The following is a 23,110-nucleotide window of genomic DNA, read 5'->3' as shown; positions in this document are numbered from 1 at the left end:
CCAAGACTTTTTTTCGGCGGGCGTTCGGCTGTGCCTCCGTCATCGTCCGGCCCTTCTTTTGACTCTCGGACTCTCGCCTTGATTTTCCTCCATTTCCCCTCTGCTTTCCCTCTCTCCAGACTATTTACGGCCTACTTTGCTTTCAGTCAATTCTGCGCTGCTTACGATTGAAGGTTGACGCTCATTTTTACGACATCCATGTTGAATTGATTGGGCTGCCTTCGCTCCTATGGCAGGACACATGCTGATGCCGCTCCGGCGTCGGCCATGGACCTGTCGGGCATGTCTGCAGCGACTGCAGCAGCCTCGTCGATCCTTGGAAACAGCCGCGTCGCCATCCTCCCGATCGGATGTATACGATTATGCCCCCACGAACCATTCCACCCAGAAGAAGACCAATGACGAAACCCTTCGACGAGTGTTCGATTCGCAACCGTTCTGGAGAGAGTTCTCGCAACGGAGCGCCACCCAATCCAAGCCCACCGGATTGGTTCAGAACCAATACTTGACCAGCCCCGATGGATTTCGCGCCTTTGCCAATGTCTCGCTGCAGAGATGTCAAGCGATCGTCTCCAAAGTCCTCTCTGCATCCACGCTGGAGGAATATCGGGACATGGCTCGGGATCTTGACCGGTTGAGTGATCTGCTCTGCCGAGTGATCGACCTGTCAGATTTTATCAGAGTCATTCACCCTGACCCGCGCGTGCAGGAGGCGGCTACGCAGGCGTATGCGCTAATGTTCGAGTACATGAATGTTCTGAATACCACCACCGGGCTCAACGATCAGCTGAAGAAGGCTGCCAGCAATCCGGATGTGTCTTCGCACTGGACGGAGGAGGAGAAAATTGTGGCGCAGATCCTGATTAAGGATTTCTCCAATTCTGCGATTCACATGCCACCAAATGAGAGACAGCGATTCGTGAACCTTTCGAACGACATCAGTCAGCTAGGGTCCAACTTTGTTAATAGCGCGGAGCCCGCTAAATCGCAGGTGGTAGTAGGCGCCAATAGTCTTCGGGGCCTGGACCCGATTCTTATCCAGCAGATCAGACGATGGAATCGTACTGCGTCTGTTCCGACGACGGGGATGATCCCACGGCTGGCGTTGCGGTCCGTTCACGACGAGGGTGTCCGCCGAGAAGTTTATTTGGCGACCCGAACCTCCAGCTCGCGCCAGCTCCACCGATTGGAGGAGCTGCTCAGCAAACGGGCGGAGCTTGCCCAGCTGTCGGGCCACCCCAGCTTCGCCCATATGACGCTCAGCGATAAAATGGCCAAAAGCCCCGAGGCCGTTTCCAACTTTCTGACGGCGTTGGTGGGCAGCAACCGCGAGTATGTTCAGGAAGAACTGTCCAAGTTGCAGGCGATGAAAGGAGCGTCCCCATTGCAGCCGTGGGACCATGCCTACTATGTTCACCAACGCGTCCTGCAATATTCGCAGTCCCGGCGGTCGCGTGAGCTCAGTGCTGTGCCCGAATTCTTTTCTTTGGGTACGGTGATGCAAGGGTTGTCGCGGCTATTTGACCGCCTTTATGGTGTCCGGCTCGTGCCGCAGGAGACAGCTGCAGGTGAGACGTGGAACCCAGACGTGCGTCGATTGGACGTCGTGGACGAAGCCGAGCGCCATATTGCAGTGATCTACTGTGACCTGTTCTCTCGGCCTAACAAACATCCCAACCCGGCCCATTTCACCCTGCGATGCGCTCGGGAGATCTCCCCCGAGGAAGTGGCGGAGTGTGCCACCATGGATCATTCGGCACATCCCAACGATGGGATGGCCACCGCGGTTGATCCGCAATCCAAGACCCTCCGACAGCTGCCGACGATCGCATTGGTGTGTGACTTCGCGGAGCCGCCAGCGACCGGCGCGGGGCGGCCGTCGTTGCTCAGCGAACACAGTGTGCGGACGCTATTCCACGAGATGGGTCATGCGCTGCATTCCATTTTGGGACAGACTCGCTTGCAGTCCATTTCCGGGACGCGGTGCGCGACCGATTTCGCCGAATTACCGTCGGTTCTCATGGAGCGGTTTGCTACCGAACCCGCGGTGCTCTCCATGTACGCCCGCCATTGGCAGACCGACCAACCGCTGTCCGAGAGTATGATGTTGAGCATGGAGAAGGATCGCCTGGCCCACGGTTCGATCTACGGCGCCGTGGAGAACGAGGCCCAGATCCTCATGGCGCTGGTGGACCAGGCCTACCACTCGATCCCGGCCGACAAAGCCGGCCAGATTGACAGCACGGCAATCTACCACCAGGTCTCGTCGGCCCACTCGACCCTGCCCGATCCGACGGACAGCCGGCCGCCCACGTCGTGGCAGGGGTTCTTCGGCCATCTCTACGGCTACGGCGCGACCTATTACAGTTATATCTTCGATCGGGCGATCGCCAACAAGCTCTGGGAGGATGTCTTCCAGGCCGGTAAGGCGGCTGTGGACCGCGAGGCGGGCGAGCGCTACAAGAACGAAGTGCGTCCGCTGGGGCGGTGGCCGCAACGGGTGGGACTGCGTGGCCGGCGTGTTGGGAAGCGCCAATGCCGCCAACGCCAACGGGCGACTGGCGGAAGGCGGCGACGAAGCCATGCGCGAAGTCGGTCGATGGGGGTTGGGCCGGGATGGCGTCTCGGGCTAAACCTGCAACCTGCGATAGATCCTGTACTAGACTAGCTCACTCACTCACTCACCATACTAGACCATCTTATATGTATACCCAATCAATCAATCAATCATAATACCCTGTCTCACATCGTCCGACCCTCGTTCAAACTCACTCTGTTCGTCGGCTGACCGCGCCAGAAAAGAATCCACGGCGCCAATGTACGACCAACAGCCTCGGCATGCATCCCTTGGCTGCCAATCTAACATCTCAGATGCATGTGGTTCTGGTATCAAGAAACTATACTAGTCATAGTTTGCGCGCCGAATTGGGGCAAGACCCGGTCCTTTTCTAGCGGTGACGGTGAAGACGGTTTGTATTATAGTTTATCGTATTGTATTATGTTATATTATAGTATCTTATTTTATTTTATTGCATTCTCGTTTCGTTTTTCTTTCCGGAGGAACTCTTATCTGGGCGTTGGTCTTCCTCATCTGGCCTTGCTCATATCTGGTCTTAACTCCTACTACTACTACTACCTTACTTCCACTAGCCAATGCATGTCTGAGACTGGACGTATTCACCTAGTTTATATTCCCGTCGTCTTCGCCTGGGAAACGAGACATGGTGTCCTTGCATTTTTCCATTTGTCTACCCTCGACCTCCACCTCTCCCTCTACTACCTATATCTACACTGATACTTATACCAAATAAATCGAACCAATTGCTACTTATACAACAACACAGCCCACTATAGCAAACCACCAAACCAACACCACGACCACTAACACCCAACTCAACCAACCCAATCCCTTAAAAAAAAAAAAAAAAAAAGAAGACCAAACAAATACATGCCAACGCCAGACGGAAGCCCAAAAACAAAATGCCCCCTATAAAGCTCCTCCCCAACGACACCATCAACAGCAACAACAGCACATCAACATCCAGTTTCACGACCTCCATCTCGACCAACTCCCTCACCTCGAAGCTTGACACTAGCATCAATAATCACAGTCATCACAGTAATAACGCACTCACCCGGCGCCCAACACTAACCAGTCTGACACGATGGGTATCCAGGAAGATGTCTCGACAGAGGCTGCCCAATCATGCTGGGGAACTTAATGAGGGGAGAAGTCTGTCTGAGGAAGAGGGGGAGGAGGAGGGGGGCAGAACGACGGAGGATGATTATGCGGCTTGGTGTTGGGCGTTTAGTGAGGGGAGGACCGGGGGCGGCGGTTCTCATTCTCATGGGAATCCTCAGGGAAATACTCATGGTTATGAGTATAGATATGATGACCCTGAGTATGGTTATGGGTCTTATGGTGAACATGATTCTGGACATGGACATGGACCCGTGCATGGTCATGGATCAGGACATGAGCATGGTCCTGATCATGGACAGAAGAAGTATGACGAGAATCTATTCTCCGATTTCGATCACCAAGACCCCCCAAATCATGAATTCGGGGGACCACGTTCTGGGAGGCACGAGGGGGAGGAGAGCTATGGCCATCCATACGCAGATCGGGGTGGGGAACCGGGCAAGACCACGAACACGAGGGGGACGTACACGTTTCTCCAGAACCAAGAGGATCGACTGGGACGATACGAGAGCTCGGAAAGTGTTCCGGCCGACCAGCTGTTGCGATTTACGCCGATCGGACACTATGGGTATAGCCCCTTGACGGCGGGGCGATCTGTCTCGCCGCCACGTCGTATCCTGACCCCGGCCCGGTATGCGGAGACGAATCGGCTGGAGAAGGAGAAGAGTGACGAGTTGAAGCAGAAGCAGAAGGCGCAGAGAGGTTTCTGGGGACCGGTGCGAGCACTCTGGGTTTCGTTGCGGCGGTCTCGGTGAGATACGACATGTAATACCTGTTCCATTCCTTAGTCTTTTTTTTTTTTTTCTCTCTCTGTTTTACTACAATGTGTCACAATTGATACCCATGGATAGGATGAATGTCAGCAGTACGTGAATCAAATAAAAAAAAATATCATCCTGGTTCTTCCGTTTTTTTTTTCTTTCTTTCTTCTCTTGACACGGTAGACGTGTCCGATATAGTACACTGCATTAATCGGTGACCCATGACTGCACACATAAGAAAGATAATGACAAAGAAAAAGAGATAAGAAAATATTGCGGCCCAAGACCAACTCGTGGAGTCGCTGAACAACGCATCGTCCGCTGTCCAGTTCCAGTCGGGGTCCAGTCCACACCAAAATAAATCTGCAGGAGCGGCGAACACAGCGAGGCTAAACAGGGGTATCCTGAGCTCTTATTACATACAACGGCATAGTTAATACAAGAAGAACCGACAATCCAATCAGATACAAAGGAAAGATACGTCGAGGTCATGCGTAACCTCGTCACCAACCGATGACCATGGGCGATTACCTCGACGCTCCCTCACCAGCCTGGTTGTCATCCGAACTGCTGCTTGACCTTTCCGGCTGTGGAGTCATCGCGGGGCTCCGATCTGGGGTTGCGCGTTGCGACACCGAGGCAAGCTCCCGAATGAGTCTGTATTCTGTGTTAGGTAAACCCTCAAAAGCTCCAGAAGGTCAACCCACCGTTGGTGCTCGTCATACCAGTCATCGTTGGCTGTGCGGATGTGCTTAAGCTGTTCCTGAATGCTTGCTATCTGCAAGAACCGTCCAATTAGTACTCCTGCCTGCCGAGGGAACGGACCATGTGATGTTACGTGAAGGGGTGACAGTCGGGGATTTCTGAAGGGTAGGTCGATGATAAACGGGGAGGTCCCACCGTTCCCTCAATGGATGAACCAAGGTCCTCACCTTCCGCTGTGGCCGGACCTGCATTTCCTCCAGCAGGGGCCTTCTCGCCTTCGGCCGCCCACCGGCTGCTCTCAAGCCCTGCGCCCTTGCCCTCGGCCTTCAGGACCGCTACTTCAGCCTCGAGCTCACGAATGCGCTTGCGGCTGCCCGAGATCGCCGAATCGACCTCGCCCAACTGGTTGAGCAGCGACATGTTCTTGTCAATCTGATCGTTCAGGTCCCTCTCGCCTTGCACGAGCTTCTCGTCCATCGCCCGGTTCTGCGTCCTCAGCTCGTCGAGTTCAATATGGATAGCTTCCTGCTTGCTCTTGAGCTGCGACAGCTCCTCCTGAGTCGCAGACAGCTGCTGCTGCACGGTCTCGGCTTCCGACTTGGAGCTGGCAGAAGCCGCCACAAGTTCTTCAAGCTCCTTCGCCCGGCTGCTCACGGCCTGATGCTTCTGTTCCCACTCATTCTTCTCGGCCTCGATCTTGGAAAGCTCAGCACCCTGCTTGCTGGAGATCTCTTTGGACTCCACAACGGACTGTTCAGCAGCAGACAGCTTCTTCTCCATGTCCGCAATGGTGGCCTTCAAAGCATCCAAGACAGAGCTATCCTGGGCAGCGGCCTGCGCGTGGGAAAGCTGTTCATGAACCTCTGCAAGAGCCGCCTCGTGTGACTTCTGAAGCTCCTCAACCTTAGCCTTGTTGGAGGATTCCAGATCAGCGCGGACGCCAGAGAGCTTCTCTTCATGGACAGTGAGGAGTTCTTCAATTGCCTTGCTGTGCTCGGCCTCGGTCTCTGCAGCCTTAGACTCCCGAAGAGCTTCCAGCTCGTTGTGCAGCTGAGCCTTGGTCTCGCTGTACTCCTTCTGGACACCAGCCAGCTCCTTTTCGTGAGACTCGGTGTGGGAGGCAAGCTCGCCAGCGTGGCGTTCAAGGGCGGCCTTGAGCTCCGTCTCGAGAGTCTCGATCTTCTGTGCGTGGCTGGTCTCTAGCTCGCGGTTCGTAGATGTCAGTGCATCGAGCTTGGCCTGGACTTCACTGAGAGCGTCTTCATGGGACCCAGCGGCGTCCGCCTTGGCCTTCTCCAGCTCAGCAGCGTGCTGCGCCTTCAACTCTTCGAGGGCCTGGGAGTGTTTGTCGGCAGTGGCCGCTGACTCCTTGAGGTGCTCCTCCAGTGCTTTCTCGGCCATAGCGGCCTTCTCCTCGAGGGCCTGGGAGTGCTTGTCAGCATTTGCAGAGGCTTCCTTCAGGTGCTCCTCAAGCGCTTTGTCAGCTGCGGCAGCCTTCTCCGCAAGCGCCTTCTCAGCTGCGGCAGCCTTCTCCTCGAGCGCTCTGAGCTGGCTTTCCTGCTCGGCATCCTTGGCCTTGGTTTTACTCTCGAATTCAACGAGGCTTTGCTGCAGCGCCTCGGCCTCTTGCCGCTTGCTGTGAACCTCATCATGGAGAGACTTGATTGCGTCTTGTTCGGTCGATAACTGGGACTCTAGCGCGCCAACCTTCTCTTTCAGCTCCTCAATTTCTTGGACCGCAACAGCCTGGGCGGAGTTAGCACCCTCCTCCGCGGCCTGTCGTGCTTCGCTGAGAGCCTGCTCTGCCGCTTCCAGCTTTTGCTGGAGGGCTTGCAGCTCCGCCTGGTGGGCGGCATCCCGTTCGCTGACAGCTTCTTCCTGACCCTTCTTTGCCGCAGCTTCGGCGGCCTCCAGTGCATCCCGGAGTTCCTGGAGCTGCTGGGAATGAGTGGTACCGGCCGATTCGACGGCTTCCTTGGCAACCGCGAGTTCTTGGGCATGGGTTGTGGATGCAGAGGACAGGGCTTCCTCATGCTCCGCCTTGAGTTTCGCGACGGCAGCTTCATGAGTCGCTTCCAACTCCTTGATCTTCTCATCCCGTGCATTCGCCGCGGACTCGCGTGCCTCCAGGAATTCGGCCTCCATCTTCTTCATAGCCTCCTTCAGCTCTGCGATTTCCTGGACCTTTTCAGCGACAACTTCAGGTGTCTCCTCACTACCCTTCGCAGCCGACTCCGCCTCGGCCAGCTTGGCAGTCAGAGAAGCAACCTGTTCCTCGAGGGTGGAAACCGTCTGTTTGGCAGACTCCTCCGCCGCACGAACTCCCTGTTCCTTGGCTTGATTCAACTTTTCCATCTCGATGTTGAGATTGGCGATCACTTGATCACGGCCGTTGAGTTCCCGTTCGAGGCTATCCAGAGCCAAGGCCTTCTCCTCCTGGAGTTCTTTGGTGACCTTTTCCAGGTTGGTTTTCTGCGACTCCAATTCCGCCTTCAGAGATTCGATCTGCTCTGCATATGCAGCGGTAGAAGCTTTCTGTTCCGCGAGTTCCTTCTCCAGGGCATCCAGTTGCGCCTGGTGGGACTCCTTCAGCTCCTCCAAGGCCGCTGCAGTCTGGTCATCTCCCTGAGCAGAGGCGGACTTGGCCGCCTCATCCAGATCCTTCAGAGATTTCTCTTCCAGCTCTTTCCGCGTCGCCTCGGCCTCTTCCAACTGGACCCGCAAGGCTTGCAATTGCTCCGCATGGTCCGCGGCCAACCGTTCGAGCTCGGCTGTGTGCTGTTCCCGAAGGGTCTTAAGAGCCTCTTCCTGGTCCTTGGAGCTATCCTCAGCTTGAGACACCGACAGCTGGGCCAGCTTCTCATTCACTGCGTCTAGCTCGGCTTTGAGGCTCGTCACGGTCGTCTCACTTTCGGACAGCTTACTCTGGAGAGCGTTCAACTTTTCTGCGTCCTCCTCCGAGGTCTTAGTCACGGTGCTCAACCTCTTCGTAGCAGTGGACATGGGCCGGGTGGCCGTCGAGGGCCGGGTGACGGGCCGCGTAGCACTCGTGGAGGAACTCGAAGGGCGAACGGTCGACGTAGTCGTAGGCTTCGTCGCGGTCCTCGCCGAAGCGGTGCTGGTACGTGACACTGAGGACACAGAGCTCCTCTTCTCGGCTGTGGTGGTGCTTGCAATGCTCGACCGCCGGTCGTGAATGGAGCTCGGCCTGGGTGCCCGGGTGGTCGGGGTCCCGACGAGAGACATACGCTTCGCCGTCCCGGAGATCCCCCGCCTCTCATCGGAAGAGCTCACAGCCCCTCGGGATTTCTCATCGGCGGAGCTACTGATCGAGGCACGGGATCGGTGCGAGGCCGTCGTGGACGTGCTCAGGGGCTTCCGGACGGTCGATGTAGTGGCCGGGCGGGTAGGAGGCTTGCTCAAGGTGCTGCCATTCATCGATGCACGCGTGGTGGACGTGGTCTTGGGCGGGCCAGACATGGAGCTGGGCCTTTTTGTAGTTGTTCCCGAGACAGGCTGTTTGGTGGCCGTAGTTGATGTTGGGCGGCTCTTGACCGGCGAGGCCTTGGTATTCTCTTTGTCCTTGGAGACGTCCGGGCTGGTCAGAGGTCCTTCGCTGCCGGACATGACGGTCGACTCAATTGGGGTCGCGGGGGGTGCATTTTCAGAGTCGACCTCGACGGGCGCGGCAACCGGGACCGGTTCCTCAGTAGAAGCCATTGTGAGTGGGCGGGGAGTCGGAATTGCTTCCAGGGTCGGTAGGAACTCAGGTACAGAACAAGCGATGGGTCTTCAATGGCGGTCTAGCGAATTGAGACAGTCCACGTTAGTCTCGGTGGGCAACCAACAAACTGGGTGATTGGGCCATGAACCCATGCAATGCTCGAGTCAACCAGGAGCTTCCCGCAGTGCAGCTTCTGCGGAGGTGATGTGCATGTGGCATGCAGAGACGATCCATGATTCTGGTCGAAGCAGCGGCGGAACAGATCCCTCGGGACGGTTCTCCTTTTCAGTCCTTCCGAGGTTCCCCTGATGATGAAACAAAACAGCAAAGCACTTACTCAACAATGCACTCGACCGTCAATTGAAAGGAGACCAAGTCGAAGGTACCGGGACTCGCTGAGTCGGTACCGTGCAGACGCGTGTTTTTGTCCTTTATCCCGAAAGTGACGAGGCAAACAAAAAAGGACAAAAGTAACCCACACCACACGAAGATGGTGAGAAGAACAGAAGGGGGATTAAAGAGAATATACTATTAAACAGATTAAAATTGGTACAAGAAAAGGAAGAAAGTGGAGGGGGAAAGGGTGAGAATGAAGTGGTGAAGGTTGAGAACCCAAAAAAAGTTGATGCGGGAGAAAGAGTAGAGTAAGTAAGTTCAAGTAGTCCAGGAAAAGGGACAGTAAGGAAGGTCAGGAGGGGGAAAGCGGGAGCGGGTGCCTCAGGATCTCAGGGACTCCCACTCCACGCCAAAAGCCTCAGGCGACGATCCCCACAGGATCGCCCAATCGATCCCTCAGGCGGTGATGACCTTTTTGTCATGCGACCAGCCATTTCACCCGTTGTTGAACTTAATGGATACAGAGTTCACTTTTAGCCATGATTGTGTCCTCACAAGGCCCTTGGATTGGCTCGACGGGTCATAAACTATTGTTGACGTGGTCGCGTCTCCAAAACAGTGGTTCCATGGTTCACCGCAATGAGGGTACGTTGGTTTTTGCTTTACGGAACTCAAGGCTCAAAGAGAAATCAAAATAAACCAGAGGGGTATACAACATCAACCATGAAACGCCCGCCCTACATCATTGGAAAAAGAAAGACAAGAGAAAAAAAATAAAAAAAAAAAAAGGTGTCATCACTCCTCTCGCACACTCAGCAGCCAGTACCACTGTTGCCGTCCTTCCTCCGTCTGGAGGACCTCCGGGTTGACCACCGTTGACAGAAGCTTGTCATGCAACTGTCTCGCTTTTTCGCGCGTACCCCGGATCGTCCGCCCGCGGAGCCGATCCCCGAAATGTTTTAATATTCGAGCGTAGCGGTCCCGACCTGAAGTAGTGAGCATTCGCTTCCCTTGTGGCTTATGTGGATCCAGATAGACCTACCCTGGTAACGCTGCAATCCATCTAAAAGAGCACACCCCTCGTCATCGGTCCATTTCCTCCCATGCTTGATGGACATGGCTGGTACAGGCTCCGGTTGCGGCGCGCTGCCCTTAAATAAGTCCTTCTCTAGCGCAATGATGAGTTTCTTGAGCGGGAGCTGCAGACTATGGCTACGGTTCTCGGAGTCCACGTAGCCCGCATCTACTACACAGTAGATCTTGTAGCATAATCGTAAAAACACATCTAGCACCCGGTGCAGGTGTTCGTAGGCTTTGGGAAAGAGCCCGTCTTCCTTGCAGTAAGCTTCGAAACAGCCGAGCAATACACCCATCATTCCCGATACTAGACAGGCTTCGAATTCGTCCAGCGTCTCTTCGCTACTGGGTCGGCCTGGTTCTGGGTCGTCGTCTTTATGTTCGACGATATAGTCCACCGAAGAGGTCCCATCACTGCGAATTGCGCTCAGGAGCTCATCGCATTCGCGCACAGTCGCGTGGCGAGGTCCACGTCCGGCGTCTAGGTAGCTACAATCTCCATATATTTCTTTTGTAATGTGGAAGTTAGATCCTCAAAATCGTCAAAGTATTCTGCCATAGAAGGGTTGTCTGTTTTCTTCACGTGGTGAGCTTGAACCATCAGAGTGTCCCAGTTGTTCTTCTGGCCAGCCATTTTGAGCGCCTGGTGCAACCATGTCTCCTCCTCGTCGAAATCATCCTCCGTATAATCCTCGGACATGTCCTCAGCATGTTGCTCGATGCAGTTTGGACTGTGACGGGGTTGTAGAGGCTCGGCCTGGCCTTGGTGAGAGTCCGAGGTGACAGCTCGAGGCGTCTCAATGCTTCGTCTACGACTCCGTCCTTGATGTTCTGAGACTGGATGTTGATTCGAGGTTTGACGTCTCTTGCTTGGCGGCGTGGACGGGTCCTCTGAATCGCTTTCGTACCTAAATAACCCGGATCGTATGGGGCGATCTCTCACGCTGCCCTCGTCATCCGTTGGAACACGAACCGAAGACTTGTCCCCGACGGCGATGTTTGTGTGGCCTTCTCGGTCGCTCTCATCCTCCGCCTCATCGGGCTCTACTTCATCAACCAAGCCCTCTGATTCTGCTTGCACATGCGAATGTTCTGAAATGTCCTCCGGTAGAGTATCCCCGCTGGCGGACTCTGGCGAACGGGCTGGCGATTCTGCCCTGCCCACAGAGCTCCTGACCTCCGTAACAGGGTTTACGACAACGACGGCGGGAGAGCGTCTCTGGTGTTCATGTGCACTGACAGCATCATCAGAACCAGGGCGTTGCTCATCTGGTTGCTCTGGTGAGCGATCGCGCGGTGTTTCATATTCACTTTCACGCTCATGCTGCGATTCATCTCTCGATCTATCACCACTCTCATCTGCTCCTCTGTGTAGAGCTGATCTTAGATCTGACACCCGTTCCTGAATATCAAAAGGAGACAGTCGGTTTGACTGAGGGACGTTATGAGGCGAATCGAGCACAGGCTGGGGAAACCCACTGTCTCCGTGATCCTCTACAACATCCACATAGCTCGCGTCACTTTCACCACTCCGCTGGTCTTCCTCAACCGGACCGGTGTATTCCCCTTCCGCTTCTTTTTCAGAATGGTTCTCAGAGTCCCCTCCAGACTGACGTTCAGGTTCGGGACCCGACTCCCCCCGCCCCTCTTTCCCACTAGACGTCAACTTCGCGCGACGCGATGCCTTCCGAGAGGAAGTAGTTTTAATAGCCAATTTCGCCCGCAACCGAGTCGACGATCGGCGGGGAGTCAAGGGCTCCGACGAAGGGACGCGTCCAGATCGGCCACTATTTGTGTCATTGGGGACTTCCCAGATATCATCGCTCTGGGGAAGCGGTACGTCGTCGATCTTGCGGCGATGAGACGAGCGGGCGCGGGTAGGGGCGGCGCTGGACTTTGGCTCGCGGGGGACGCTGTTGGCGTTTAAGTTGTTTAGAAGGTCGAGCGCGTGGGACGTCGAGACGACTTTTCTCCGTCGTGGAGTTGATCGGGAGCTCATTTGGATTGATCTTTGGTTGGGGAGTACATTTAGGATGGTTTGGAGGAGCGACGACGACCTGAGGTCGTTGGTGTCAATCGACCTGTTGCCACGGCCATAAAACAAACATTTAATGGTGAGCGGAAAAACAAACGCTGCGGGTTTTTGGCAGGTCTAGACCCTTTCACTTTCCATATCCTTAGGGTTAGATACTACGTATACTTATTTAATATCAGTGTATAGTAAGGTTTATACTCTGGATTGTAATATGATGTCCTCGAAATGCATTGGAAATGATTGTTTTGTTGATTTGGGAAAGTTATACTAACAATAGATGAAGAATCTATTAGATGCGGGAGTTTTTTTATCTACCAGGTGCCAGTTTTTATATATCACATCCATCACACCAAGAAGCGGAAAGACAAAAAGTCGGTATATTCTCCTTCCACTATAAATTATAAAACTAAAGTAGCATTTTAATTGGGCTAGCCCTCATAAATCTTAATATAGCGACATGAAATTCTTGAATTTTTGTTTAAATCACTTTCTAGCCTGCAATAAATGAGAAGTAGCCGGTAGAGGAGTATAAAACTCAGACACAATAATAGTAGTAACCAGAGTCTATGTCCATTGTTAGTACGTGCTCACATTCGGCTATATCCTACTCCTTTTTCTGTATCTTTTCTTTTGACCCTTGTGAGATGGTAGGAAGGAAGACTAACAAAAAGGAAGGATATGATAAGACGGTTTAAACGACATGCTCCCTTGTGTCGTTCAATCAAGTCCCAAATCTTGCGGGGAGCCCCTTCAGGTACAGAATGTGAGCAGCGGAGATCGGCATATAAATACTCAGCGATTCTAGAATCGGACATTGATTCTGGATCTTACGAAACACTTCTGGGTCGCCCGTTGTAATTCGATCCGATGGGCTCAAGCTAGGGTATAGGTATAAGCCCAGTTTTCGCAGTGTCGGTCCGTGACGATGAAAGAGTTTATCAAGTATAGATAACTGAAAGTCCCCTCGAAGGGTAACCTCCTTAAGGGGGGTTAACGGTTCTAGGAGACACTCCAGGGCATGAGCAAGCTGTTTGTAGGTATTACGCCCCGGATATAATTCCAGATCTAGAAGCTCAAGAGACATGTACTTGACACTCTGCGTTAAGCGTCCGAATACTTGATGACCCGGCACCCCCCCAAGTCTCAGATAGCGTATCTTGGACATGTCAGTGTAATTAGACCATTTGTCGATGTCTTCCACTGATACACCAAAGCACCCGAAATACGAAAGCGAGACAAGAGCCCCTTTATGTGAACCCTTTGGAGGTGGCAGGAATCCTTTCCATGATGACGGCGCCCTGTTGTGGCCGCGCAACATCCACTGATATATGGGCTCCTGGACATGAATCACATTGAGGTGCTTGATATTGGGGGCCAGAGTCACGACCTCAAATATGGCCGGTTCATTGTAACCTGGCTCTGGGTCCTTGTTACTACGGATAGTTTTCATGCTGATGCTGTGCAGACAGGGTGGTTGAACCAGACCTAGCTCATGTGGGTTGGTGGCCGCATCTCTTAGACTTTGGAGACGGAACGACCGCATGTCAAGATGACACGCTGGATGAGACTGTTGAACGGCCTGTAATATACATGGTGGAAGCTGGTTAGGACAGATCCAGATCAACTCTGTAAGATGTTGACATTTCTGAATCATCTCGGCGAGAGGGGTCCAGGCTTTAGAAATATCCTCTTCCGACCCATCGCGCAGATCCTCTCCGAAGTATTCACTGGCTGCAGCATCATATTCTCTTAGCTTCTCATCTTCGACAGAGATCTTTACAGAATCATATTCACGCGTGAACAAATGCATATAACCTAAGATTTTGAGGTGGCGCACATGTGTTATCAATCGTCTGCGACGAGGATTTGTTTCAATTTCTGCCAAATCTTCGCGGAGCTTCGGTGGTGAGGAGATGTTGATTGCCACATTCCGATAAAGGAATGAGGCAGCAAGATTATTGCAGGCCTGATTCACTAAAGCCAGACTGCACAGAGCACTCGCTGATGCACGAATCTACAGTACATTAGTAACAGACTAACATTTACTGGGAAAGTCGCTTAGCCGGCACATTATCAAGGACTAGGTATAGAACGGGTATAGGCAGCTCATCGAATCTGAGAGGCATCTTGATCAATACTCAAGAGAAACAGCATTTGACTTGTGGAACGTGGTTGACAGATACTAAGCACATCAGATATGAAGAGGATTCAGGTCTAAATATACGAAAGCTTTCAGGTCATAAAGGCTATCCTCCGCGAAACACTAGTATAAAGGGGAAGGAGGATTTTGGAGAGTCAGATGTGCCTCGTCTTTGTTCAATGATGGTGACTACGTCTAGATCTGCGTATCACATTTCGGTATTGTCGAGAATCGATGCGATAGTCAATGAAGCGGGATGAATCGAATCGGTCGTCATTGTGCCTGTGTCGGCTTGGATGAGTTCATCGTAAAGCTACGATGCTTGAATGTGAGTTGAGAGTTGATATGTATATCACTCCTTCCGTTAAGGGAACACTTGGTGACTCCAAAGCAGCCTTTCTGTCCAAACGAGACACGACGAGAAAAGAGGGGTAGAGCACTTGTAATATTGAGACAGTAACCCCAGTAAGCAGAAGGAGAATACCTCAATAGTCAGGTTGATAGCAATGATGCTCCCTTAGCTAAGGGTGACATAGCTGGTGTAACGAGTGTCTAGGGCTAGAGCTAATAGGTCCTAAAATTCTCAAACTACAATCTCTATAATATTAAAGCTCATATATGGCTTAATGCAGAGCTTATTTCCCGAACATACGCCGCGACGGCTTTTAAGTCTGCCTGTTCTGAGCTGGCAGATATTAGTAGATATCTTTATTGAGCGCTTATATTGACTGATCGTGATGTTGCTTCTTGTCTTACGTACAGCCCGACTTGTGGCTGTGTATCAGGCTTTTGCTATTCCAAGGCAACCCCCCCAAGTTGTTCTCCTAGGGATTTTTAGATAAAACTGGATAAGGGTCGTATGCAACACTCCGCGCCTGGAGTCTGGCGGGGCTGAGCAATCTGGTGGGGTTTCCTGGGAGCCCGGCGGCTATTGTAACGGCCTGATAGGGTGAAGAGAAAATGTGCGAGGCATTGGGCACCGGACACGACTCATTATATAACTTTTTAGTTAAAATCAAGATGCAGGTTATTCGCAGCTATGGGTACCGACTCAATTGAGAACTCGGTCAGTAGCCAAAGTATTGAATTACTGTCCGGTAGTCCAACAAAATATCCAGACGTCAAGCACGTCGAACAACCGTCGCCTGGTGGCACTCTATGGTATACAAAGCATAACGATGGGTCACTCGTTACTGCAACTGGACAATCCAGAGTATGCCGTCGGCTGGATTGCTGCCTTGCCTCATGAAAGAGCAGCTGCCAAGGCAATGCTGGATACAGTGCATGCGCCGCCACGGCACAAACATGCCAAAGATCATAATAGCTATACGCTAGGCTCCATAAATGGACCAAATGGGGAACACAACGTGGTTATTGCCAGCCTTCCATCCGGTCGATATGGAACTGTAACTGCGGCTACGTCTGCTAAGCAGATGCTTTCTACTTTCCCCGGTATCAAGTTCGGGCTAATGGTTGGCATTGGTGGTGGTATTCCGAGTGACGATCATGACATCCGCCTGGGCGACGTTGTGGTTAGTCAACCAACTGGCGCCTTTGGAGGCGTAAGACAATATGACTGCGGCAAGGTCACTGCGCATGGATTTGAAGAGTGTGGTGCACTGAACTGCCCTCCCGAGGCCCTTCTCAATGCGATGGGTGAGCTTCAAAGCAACCATGAAATGATGGGAGGAACGTCCATACCCGACATACTGGAGTCCATGTACACAGCTTATCCAGCAATGGCAGATTCACGCAGAGGACCAGCATATATTCACCAGGGTGCACATTATGATCGGTTGTTCTACTCTGATTGTATACATGAGAATGGCGCAAAAGATTGTGGTGCGTGTGATCCTGAGAAAGTAATCGAACGACCTGAAAGGCTGGTCCAAGATCCTTGTATCCACTATGGCACTATCGCATCAGGTAATAAGGTCATAAAAGATGCGAAGGTGCGTGACTTGTTGGCAAAGAACTGCCTTTGCTTTGAAATGGAAGCCGCAGGGTTGATGAACCAATTCCCATGTCTTGTCGTTCGTGGAATATGTGACTACTGTGATACCCATAAAAACGATCGATGGCAGAAGTATGCTGCGGCTACTGCTGCTGCATATGCCAAAGAGCTCCTTCAGGCTACTGACTCCTCGGACATCCAAAACACACCAGAAGCCCGCAGTATTGTTATGGATAACCGTGAGTTGCAACTCTTCCATGTCTTGCTGTGGATCACTCATACACAATCTTGGTCAACATTATGAAGTAGCCGCTCATCCTTACTCCGATGAAGGATACCTTCACTTGTCTTTAAAGTGCCTTTTTTCATAATTTCTTCGTATCAACCTTGCTAATCTGTCTATCTAGTTTCGGAGATTAAAACGATCGTCAAGAGCATCGCCCGAGACCGAGAACAGAAAGATTTGTTCAGGTGGCTATCTCCCCTCAGCCCGTCTGCTAGGCATTCCGAGAATCAAAGAGTGCGAGTGGAAGGCACCAGTGTATGGATTCTTGAGGATGCTAGATTCTTGGATTGGTCCGGCAACAGCCCCAGCTCCCAGGCCCTGTGCTGCTTTGGTAATCCGGGGGCTGGCAAAACAATTATATCGTGAGTAATGAACAGTTACAGTGAGGTGTTGATTCCGTTAGTTGACAATCCGGAACAGCTCTGTCGTGATTGACAGAATAAGGGAGTCGATAACTCCCAAGTCGACTACTGGAATAGCATATTTATACGGTGATTATCGTGACCATAAAGTCCAGACTACAGAGAATATACTTGGGGTCATCATAAAGCAGCTATTAATGCTCTTGCCGGAGATTCCCCAAGCTCTCCTGGAACTACACGAGAAAGAGGAAAAGCAAGAGGCACCACTGAGCTTGCTGAGTGCGCAGGCATTCTTAGACGTAGCCTGCAAGCAGTTTAACAAAGTTTATATCTGTATTGATGCACTGGATGAAATGAAGGATCAGGGAACTCTTTTAGCGTGTTTACAGGGTAGACCTTCTCTGCAATTGTTCATTACCGGTCGTCCCCATATCCGGCAAACTGTTCAAAATTACCTCAAGCAGAGTCAAGAGATACCCATTGAAGCACATGAAGGTGATATTCGACAATTCATTGATCGTGAGATCGGTGGGCCCAACGACATCGAGCCCGATGCAATGGACGAGGAGTTAAGACTTGAGATCCACAGTAAAGTCCTCGCATCAGCTAAGGGAATGTAAGTGAGCCTGGCTTTATGACTTCTTGCAGTACTGATGATATCTGATCAGATTTCTGTTGCCCGTAATGCAAGTGCACGCTGTTCTTCAGGCCGCAACTATGCGTCGTCGCGAGGAAGCTCTAAAAACGTTGCCATCCAATCTTAGCGATGCCTTCTCTGGTACTGTAGCTCGAATAGAACAACAACCTATTGCACATTCTGCGAAGGCAAAAATGATTATTGCTTGGGTTTATTTAGCAGAACGACCTATCAGCGTGAATGAACTTCTATGTTCCCTCGCGATTGAAGATGGTGATAAGACCTTTAACCCAAGAGGCATACCAGTCAGAAGTACGCTTTTAAGCTGCTGCCATGGACTAGTGGTAATTGACCAAGAAACCCATACTGTGCGCTTGGTCCATTATTCTTTCCAAGAATATCTCAATCAACAAAGCAAGATGTTCGGGTTTAGCAAAGGAGAGTGGCACAGTCAAATTGCGCGTACATGTCTTACATTTCTAAATTTCCCGGCTGGGATTGCGGATGACTATATGGATGTCACGCTTCTGGCCTATGCCGCGACTAAATGGGGCCACCACCTTCGAAGGAGTGAGCACTTACCAGACACACCTTTAGAGCTCGCAAAAGAATACCTCGGCACTGCAAAGGTGATCCATGATACAAGTTTGCTCCTACTGTACAGGGAAATGTACACAGGTCGTCACAAAGAGCAAGAGCTGCATAGTGTAGTCAGCTCAGCTCATATAGCTGCTTTCTTTGGCATACACAGCATCATGCTACATCTGACAGTGGCGAGTGATATTGACTCGAGGGATATAATAGGTTATACGCCATTATCTTGGGCCGCAAAACTTGGACATAAGCTGATAGTGAAACTACTGATCGAAAAAGGCGTTTCAGTAGACCCTCAAGCTTTGAACGGCATGACACCTCTTTTGCTCGCTCTTGAGTCCAAACATGAATGGATAGCAGAGCTGCTGATACAACACGGCGCCGCAGTGGACGTGAATGATGAGAACAAAAATACACCGCTGTCATATGCGGTGGAGTATGAATGTGAGGCGGCCGTGAGACTACTCCTGGGGAAAGGCGTACCAATGGATACCAAGAATAATTTTGGGGAAACGCCACTCTTAATCGCCGCTCATGGCGGGTTCGACAGAATAGTGAAATTACTTCTTGAAAGTGGTGTTGAAGTGGATTCGATGGACCCGTACGGCCGGACTCCTTTGCTATACGCCGCACTAAGTGGATTCGAACATATAGCCAAATTACTTCTGGCGAACAATGCTGCTGTGGATTCCCTAGACCATAAATATGGCCGCACCCCGCTGCTATGGGCCATAGCGGAAGATCATGAGGCAATAGCAAGAGTATTAATTGACAACGGTGCTGCGGTGGATACCGTGGATGCTACATATGGCTGGACACCATGGACGGGAGACAATTGCACGGTTGCTGATTGAAAAAGGTGCTGCGATTGATTCAATGGACACTAAGTACGGCCGGACACCACTGCTATTGGCATTAGAGTACAGACATGAGGCAGTAGTGAAACTGCTGCTTAGCAACGGTGCTGCATTGATGGACTTGGGTGGAAATCCTGATCTCGCAACATGGGAGGGAGACGGAGGCCTGGATGGCTTGATGGATCTTTTAGGGCTTACAGTGGATGATCTTGGGCATCGTTTGCGAAGGGAAACAAGTCAGAAGCCTACTTACCTCGAATACTTTACCTAAAAGAAAAACATAAGCGGGGAGAGAAATCATAGACAATAAAAAAAGTAAACAATGACATTCTAAGGCGAGACAAGGGAATAGTAAGCGAGTGAATTCACTGGTTACAATTGCTCTTAAGGCTGCGGATTCATGGTCGGCCGCGTAGGGGCAAATTGTATTAAGGGGTTTCCTCCTTTATAAGATAGTATTCCATAAATTTAATCGTTACTAGTAATTTGAATGAATTTCAATAAATCTGATAAGATCCGATAAATAAATCAGGTGCCGAGCACTAACACTAACTCGGATAAATTTCGTCATCACCGATAGAACAACCCGTTCGGCCAATGTACCGCCAGCCTGATTGATGCTGGTCACCTAAACATAGTCGCACGGATACACTCGGAATTAACGCTCAACGAAATTAATCTTCAACTTATATTGCCATCAATAAGCTACAATGGCCGCAGATGGGTTGTCAGCTCGTGTGCTGCCCACCATCGACCCCTCGGAGGGGCATAAGTTCCTCGAACCCAGCAAGAGGATTAACGAGACGGATGATGTCTCCGAGTTTTTATGCTCCAAAGCTTATGTGGATATTATGACATTCCTTTTGCAACTGAACCGATCAATGTTCCCCGCTAAGTTACCGGATGGACGGGTACAGACGTGGCCTTTGAACGCCGAAGGTGTCGAGTTCTCTGCCCCTGTCCGCCAGCTGCAACAGCTCTTGTCGAAGATCGAAGATTTGTTGGATGCTACGCCTCTGATGCCCGGCGAGTGGCGGTATGCAAACGGTGCGTTCCAAGTTTGGCATGACAAAGTGAAAAAAGAGACCCCGAGTCTTCTGGCAGAGTGTCTGCCGGCGGAAATTCTGCACGCCCGGTCGTCGGACCCAGACGGCCCAACAGCAGAGGTGGAGCTGACGGAATACTTCCTCGGGAGCTGGGGCAGTCGTGAGCGAATGGATTATGGAACTGGACACGAACTAAGCTTTCTAACATTTCTCGGAGCGATCTGGAAACTGAATGGATTTCCAAAGAATATTCCCGGAGTGGAGGAGAGAACAATTGTTCTGGGAGTAATAGAACCGTGCGTCTATCTCCCCTATGCTAGTTCAGATTATGACCAACTTACAAGCGGCCTAGGTACCTGGAACTTATACGGGCCATCATCAAAAAGTTCAAGTTGGAACCCGCTGGCTCTCATGGCGTCTGGGGTCTGGATGATCATTCTTTCATTCCTTACATTTTTGGCTCAGCACAGCTGGGTCCAGCTATATCAGACTCGGACCTAGTGCCGGAGACGGGCTCTCTACCAGATGCAGTAAACCCTGACGGTGTCACGAAAGCGAATATTGTAGAGAAAGAACGGAGCGTCAACATGTATTTCTCCGCCATCGGCTTTATATATGATGTGAAGAAAGGACCATTCTGGGAGCACAGCCAAATGCTATATAATATCTCCGGTGTCCCGGCTGGCTGGGCCAAGATCAACAAGGTCAGACCAATATGTCACTTTCCGTGTTCACCGACTAATGATACTTGCAGGGTATGATCAAAATGTACAACGCCGAAGTGCTTTCCAAGTTCCCGGTTGTCCAACACTTCCGCTTTGGCTCCCTGTTCAGTTGGGACCGTGACCCCAGCGCTATTCCTCCACCGCCCAGAATTCATACCTCATCCGGACCAGAAACTCGGCCACGACAGGCACCTCCAACTGCACGACAAGACCCGGGCCCGGGAACGAAAGCTCCTTGGGCTACCGCATCTCAGAGTGTTCCACCGCCATCAACCGGAACTGCGGCGCCGTGGGCGACTGCAAGAGCTGGCGGAGGTTCATCTGCTACGTCCAGAATACCATCAGCACTTCCCGATACCCCCAGACTTCCTCCAGGTCCTATGGCTCCTACTAGAGCTCCCTGGGTGAGTTCGCAACCAGCTGGGCAGGCCCCTACTGGTGATGCCAATGATATTACTACAAAAGCTCCTTGGGCAAGATAGCATGATGACATATGGTGGCGAAAAGTTGCTGCTACTTCTTCTCTATGATATAAAATATATTCCCTTATTCTTTAAGTATACATAGTCCAATGACATTTGAGATAATGTACATGATGTATAGCATTTTGCTTCCATGGCAATGTAAATAAAAAACTCCAATGCGATGGGGTATCATTTTTTATAACCGAACGCCAACTATGAAAAAACCCAGTAAGGACACAACTACTCTGAATCCGAAGCATAAGCCACCAAAGCAGTCGGCGGTTCTGGTGTCTTGCTGGCAGTTTCAGTCACTTCGGTTGAATGCTCGTTCGATGCAGAAGATGCTTGATCCTCACTGGCCGTACTGCTTGTATTCTGGTTGTCTGTCTTGTTTGTATCCGCCTTATTCGGTGCAGTTTTACGGCGTTTAACCTCCGGCTGCCACAGGCTTCCCTCATGGCTAAGAAAAGGATCAACGATGGCGCGAGTATTCCCAGTTAACTCGCTGCGAAAAATCGCTTTGCGTTCTTCGACGACGTCCGCCGCCTTCTTCCGCTTCCCGTCTTTGGTCTTTCCAGCTGATGCACCAGGAGGCTTCTTCGTTAAAACACCCCTAGACTCAAACATCGGCCGGGTGCGTGCAGCAGTAGTATCACCGCCGGGACCGAAGTCGACCAAACCAGCCCGCAAACGATCTTCCTCTGTCTCATCAACAATCTCAATTCCCAAGCTCATCTTATCCTTCAACGCCTCCCTGTTGGCCTCGGCACTTTCCAAGACCTTCCTCTCCGCCCGAAACGTCTTCCTCAGCCGCCTCGACATCTCATACGGATCAACCCAATCCCTCGCCTGGCGCTCCTGCAACGCCAAAATCCTCGTCCGCCCCTCATCAACCACCTTCTTATCTTCGACCTTCCCCTCCAACCGCGCAAATGGATCAACAACCTCGTCCCCCTTCTCCCCAGGCAACTTCACCACAATCTCCCCAGCCCCACCCACCCTCTTATCCTCTCCGGTATCCCTCTTCCTACCCCCCTCTGCAACCACATACGCCGTATTCTTCGGATCCGTGCGAATCTCAATCCACCCCCCGCACGCGGGGTGCCTCATCCGGAAACTGTAAATCGGGGTGGTGTGGTAGTTCCCAATCTTCTTCTTCTCGGCATTAAAGCGCACTCCTTGGCCGATGATCGTCTCGTGGGGTTTGCATGTCGTGCACCAGACGGCGAAGGGCATCTCGAAGCGCACGGTCAGGGCACCGGTCGTGTGGAGGTGGCGGGCGCGCGAACCGAAGGGATGTTTTTTGGCGAGCTGGTTGCCGCTCATTACACCTTCTTGGTCTGGGGGGACATACCGTCCCATGTCTAGATTGTTGGGTTAGTTTTCTGTTTGCTGAGTGGGTGTGCGGTGGGGGTGTGATCTTACTGAAGCCCTGCATTTTGGGTGATTGGGGGTGGTATGATGGGGTTAAAACTTGGGGTGGTTGTTTGTATGGGCTCGTTTGGAATTTGTTCGCTGGCGCTCCGGTTGGAGACCAGTCTGTAAGCCAGTGGTGGCTGAGGACGAAGTTGAAGAATGGTTGATGATTGATTGTATGCTTATCGGGGATGGTTGGAAGGCGGTGTTGTGCAGATTAGTCAGATATATTGTGCATGCATAACTATATATTATGCAGGTTATGGATTTCATACTTTTGGCGTCCAG

General features: G+C 51.7%; 7 protein-coding genes across 7 annotated transcripts; 4 read left to right on the top strand and 3 right to left on the bottom strand.

Annotated features, from left to right (window-relative positions):
• Positions 1-241: 241 nt before the first annotated feature.
• Positions 242-2,633, top strand: ABOM_005900 (mitochondrial intermediate peptidase; the record flags this gene model as incomplete). Its single annotated transcript, XM_022533029.1, has 2 exons — positions 242-2,487; positions 2,531-2,633. The coding sequence occupies 2 exons, from the start codon at positions 242-244 to the stop codon at positions 2,631-2,633; spliced, it is 2,349 nt and encodes a 782-aa protein (XP_022388899.1).
• Positions 2,634-3,480: 847 nt separating this feature from the next.
• ABOM_005899 (uncharacterized protein) lies at positions 3,481-4,458 on the top strand (the record flags this gene model as incomplete). Its single annotated transcript, XM_022533028.1, has 1 exon — positions 3,481-4,458. One exon carries the CDS (start codon positions 3,481-3,483, stop codon positions 4,456-4,458), a length of 978 nt encoding a protein of 325 aa, XP_022388943.1.
• A 533-nt stretch (positions 4,459-4,991) lies between these two features.
• ABOM_005898 (M protein repeat protein) lies at positions 4,992-8,889 on the bottom strand (the record flags this gene model as incomplete). Its single annotated transcript, XM_022533027.1, has 3 exons — positions 4,992-5,121; positions 5,172-5,234; positions 5,303-8,889. The coding sequence occupies 3 exons, from the start codon at positions 8,887-8,889 to the stop codon at positions 4,992-4,994; spliced, it is 3,780 nt and encodes a 1,259-aa protein (XP_022388944.1).
• A 1,135-nt stretch (positions 8,890-10,024) lies between these two features.
• ABOM_005897 (uncharacterized protein) lies at positions 10,025-12,305 on the bottom strand (the record flags this gene model as incomplete). Its single annotated transcript, XM_022533026.1, has 3 exons — positions 10,025-10,215; positions 10,272-10,740; positions 10,800-12,305. 3 exons carry the CDS (start codon positions 12,303-12,305, stop codon positions 10,025-10,027), a joined length of 2,166 nt encoding a protein of 721 aa, XP_022388949.1.
• A 3,354-nt stretch (positions 12,306-15,659) lies between these two features.
• ABOM_005896 (ankyrin repeat domain protein) lies at positions 15,660-19,168 on the top strand (the record flags this gene model as incomplete). The annotated part of the gene is made up of 4 exons (XM_022533025.1): positions 15,660-16,674; positions 16,843-17,083; positions 17,142-17,699; positions 17,752-19,168. The coding sequence occupies 4 exons, from the start codon at positions 15,660-15,662 to the stop codon at positions 19,166-19,168; spliced, it is 3,231 nt and encodes a 1,076-aa protein (XP_022388950.1).
• Positions 19,169-19,881: 713 nt separating this feature from the next.
• ABOM_005895 (serine/threonine-protein phosphatase 2A activator 1) lies at positions 19,882-21,424 on the top strand (the record flags this gene model as incomplete). The annotated part of the gene is made up of 3 exons (XM_022533024.1): positions 19,882-20,513; positions 20,570-20,921; positions 20,972-21,424. 3 exons carry the CDS (start codon positions 19,882-19,884, stop codon positions 21,422-21,424), a joined length of 1,437 nt encoding a protein of 478 aa, XP_022388951.1.
• Positions 21,425-21,646: 222 nt separating this feature from the next.
• On the bottom strand, positions 21,647-22,844 carry ABOM_005894 (Saf4/Yju2 family protein; the record flags this gene model as incomplete). Its single annotated transcript, XM_022533023.1, has 2 exons — positions 21,647-22,770; positions 22,832-22,844. The coding sequence occupies 2 exons, from the start codon at positions 22,842-22,844 to the stop codon at positions 21,647-21,649; spliced, it is 1,137 nt and encodes a 378-aa protein (XP_022388952.1).
• Between the last annotated feature and the right edge of the window lie 266 nt (positions 22,845-23,110).

This window comes from Aspergillus bombycis (assembly GCF_001792695.1).
Source record: "Aspergillus bombycis strain NRRL26010 chromosome Unknown contig00045, whole genome shotgun sequence".
NCBI lineage: Eukaryota > Fungi > Ascomycota > Eurotiomycetes > Eurotiales > Aspergillaceae > Aspergillus > Aspergillus bombycis.
This window is presented reverse-complemented; position numbering and strand designations above follow the sequence as displayed.